This window comes from Manacus vitellinus, unplaced genomic scaffold, assembly GCF_001715985.3.
Source record: "Manacus vitellinus isolate BGI_N305 unplaced genomic scaffold, ASM171598v3 ctg7180002426859_pilon, whole genome shotgun sequence".
In the NCBI taxonomy this organism is placed as follows: domain Eukaryota; kingdom Metazoa; phylum Chordata; class Aves; order Passeriformes; family Pipridae; genus Manacus; species Manacus vitellinus.
Genome location: NW_021937613.1, coordinates 1 through 2,602, shown reverse-complemented (window position 1 = coordinate 2,602; position 2,602 = coordinate 1). Strand labels below are relative to the sequence as shown.

The 2,602-nt window shown below is 65.0% G+C and overlaps 1 protein-coding gene across 1 annotated transcript; it reads right to left on the bottom strand.

Annotated features, from left to right (window-relative positions):
* Nucleotides 1-202: 202 nt before the first annotated feature.
* LOC108643575 (phosphatidylinositol 3,4,5-trisphosphate 5-phosphatase 2-like) lies at nucleotides 203-1,413 on the bottom strand (the record flags this gene model as incomplete). The annotated part of the gene is made up of 5 exons (XM_018087883.3): nucleotides 1,367-1,413; nucleotides 1,131-1,268; nucleotides 958-1,048; nucleotides 647-736; nucleotides 203-247 (listed from the first exon to the last, which is right to left on the bottom strand). Coding segments are annotated over exons 1-5 (411 nt in total), but the record flags the coding sequence as incomplete, so codon positions are not given.
* Nucleotides 1,414-2,602: the final 1,189 nt, after the last annotated feature.

Genomic DNA, 2,602 nt, shown 5'->3' with positions numbered 1-2,602 from the left:
TCAGGTCCCCCAGGGTGATGTCCAGCTTCACCTGCCGGGGGACACTGGGATGAGGGAGGACAAAGGGGACACCCCAGCACTCCAGCTGGGTACACCTCGGGGTCTGTGCCCTCAGTGTTACACCACGTGCACTCAGCTGACGCCAGAAGTCTCCCAGAACTCTGAAACTCAGGAAGGGGGGGTAGGGTAGGGTAGGGCTCACCTCGAAGGTCTGCACTGGGATGCTCTTGGCCTTGCGGGACAGGGGCTGGGGGGGCGGCAGTGGGGGCACCGAGCTCATTCTCTGACAAGTGACTTTTCAGTGCCTGCAGAGCCCACACGTGGGCATCAGCGAGAGCCCCACCAGCCCCCCACAGCTACTACCACCCTCCAAACTCTCCAAGTGCCACCAGTGTTCCAAGCACCCTCAGCCCTCCCAGCCTCCCAAGATCCACCAGCCCCCTCAGCCCTACCAGTGCCCCAGCTCCACTGCCCCCGCCCCCAGTCCCACTGTTGCCTCATTCCCACGAGCCTCCCCCAGCTCCACCAGCCCAACAATCCCTGTCAGCTGTCCAGTCCCACCATCAGCCCCATCAGTGCCATCAGCCCCAAAGATCCCTCAGGACACCCCCATGAGAACACATCCCCCGCACACCCCCAGCCTCACCTTCTTCTCGATGGAGGAGAGGAAATCTTTCAGCACAGACAGCTTCAGCACCAGGCTCTCCAGCTCCTGCTCCCCGCTCTGCCCTGCTGTCTGGAACCCCCAGGAGGTAACCCCAGCACAGGGATGGGATCCCCACACCCACCCCAGTTCCGCCCCAGAGTAACAAGACCCCCAGGCGCCCTGGGATGGGGCAGGATGGTGGGTGTTTCTCCCCAGGCTTTCCCACCACCCATGGATGGTGCTACGGTGGGGTCTGTGGGCACAGTCCATGGTGGTGGGTTGCCACCACCGTGTCCCCATATCCCCCTCACCTGCTGCAGGATCTTGGAAACCATGGGGGAGCTCTGCTGGTCAAACACTTTGGAGAGGATCTCCAGCCCTGCCAGCACCTTGTCCACCTCACTGCAGGGGCAAGAGGAGCCAGCTCAGTGGGTGACACAGATGTCCCTCCATCTGTCCCTCTGTCCCAGCACCCAGCACCCACCTGTGCAGCCGTTTGCAGGAGGTGACAAGGGTCTTGTTGAGGTGGGGGAGGCTGTTGGCCCCCCCCTTCACTGCCTCCAGGTCCAGGGTGTAGCTGCCCTTCAGGTACTCGTGGGAGATGCTGCTGAGCCCGTTGGCACTGCGAGGAGGACACCCAGGGGGTGAGAGCTGGTAGGGATGGGCAGGGGACGGGCAGGGGACAGACAGGGGACCTTCAGGAGATGGGCAGACCCTCACCTCTCTGCCGGTCCCTCCGGCACGGCTGGTCCCAGGCTGGTGGGCATTGAGTCCCGGCGAGGTATGGAGAGCTGGATTGGCTGTGGCAGCCAAGGAGAGTGTTCTGCAGCGGCTCCAGGCTTCTCCTCCCTCCTCAATCTGCAACAGGGCGATGAGGGGTCAATCCCGCCACCACCGGGGGCCCAGGGGACCCGCCCACCCGCCGTGTCACCCTGCCATACCCGAGTAGTCCCTGTCCTCCACGGTCTCCTTCTCTTTCTCCCTCTCGACAGGGAAGAGCAGGGTGCAGACCAGCCCCTGGTTGGGCTGCAGGTACAGGGCGATTAGCTCGCTCAGCGTCTTGAAGCGCCGCACCTGCACCCCCTGCGACGTCTGCGGGGACACGGGGACACCGGGGCCATCAGCGCCTGCAGCCACCGTCACCGGACCCCCGCGTGGGGACACCACCAGGCAGGGAACCCACCATGCAGGGACGCCACCACGCAGGGACCCCCAGGCAGAGATGTCCCTATGCAAGGATATCTCCAAGGAGGGACATCCCCATGCAGGGATTCCACCATGCAGGGATGTCGCCATGCAGAGATACCACTGTGCAGAGATGCCACCACGGAGGGATGCCCCCCCCCACAAAAAGACTCCCATGCAGGAATCCTCCCATGCGGAGATGCCACTATGCAGGGACCCACAAGCAGGATGGGGGGCTGACCCCACAGCCCATGGGGGGGAGCCGAGCCCAGTGCATGTGGCACAGTGCCCTGGTGCCACCCACGGGGGGCTGGCAGGTGGGCTGGCAGGGTGCAGGCAGCAGTCATCCTTCGGCCTCCTCCCTCCCGGGGGCGGCTTTTCCTGCCTGCCCGGCCGCAAAAGGGGTTCTGTTGACTCTTAATACCCAGGTGCTGGCAGCGCGCCAAGACAGCGCACAGCCAGCCCATCCGGCACACGCCGGGGCCGCGCGGTGCGTCGCACCAGGCCGGGCGCTTTGAGCACCGGCCAGCATCCGAGCCCGCACAGCAGCGGCACAGCCAAAGAGACGGGCACACTCATGGCACGAGGCCAAGATTGAGCCCCGCCGAGCCAGAGACCCCTCGCTGCCCACGAGCCAGAGGGTGTCCCGTGCCCTCACTGCCCACCTGCACGGCCAGGAAATCCTCCTCGTCGGGCAGGATGCGGTAGGTGTGGACGTGCTTCTGGAACCTGTGGCAGCGGGGAGGAGGCCATCAGGCAGGGGGTTCTAGG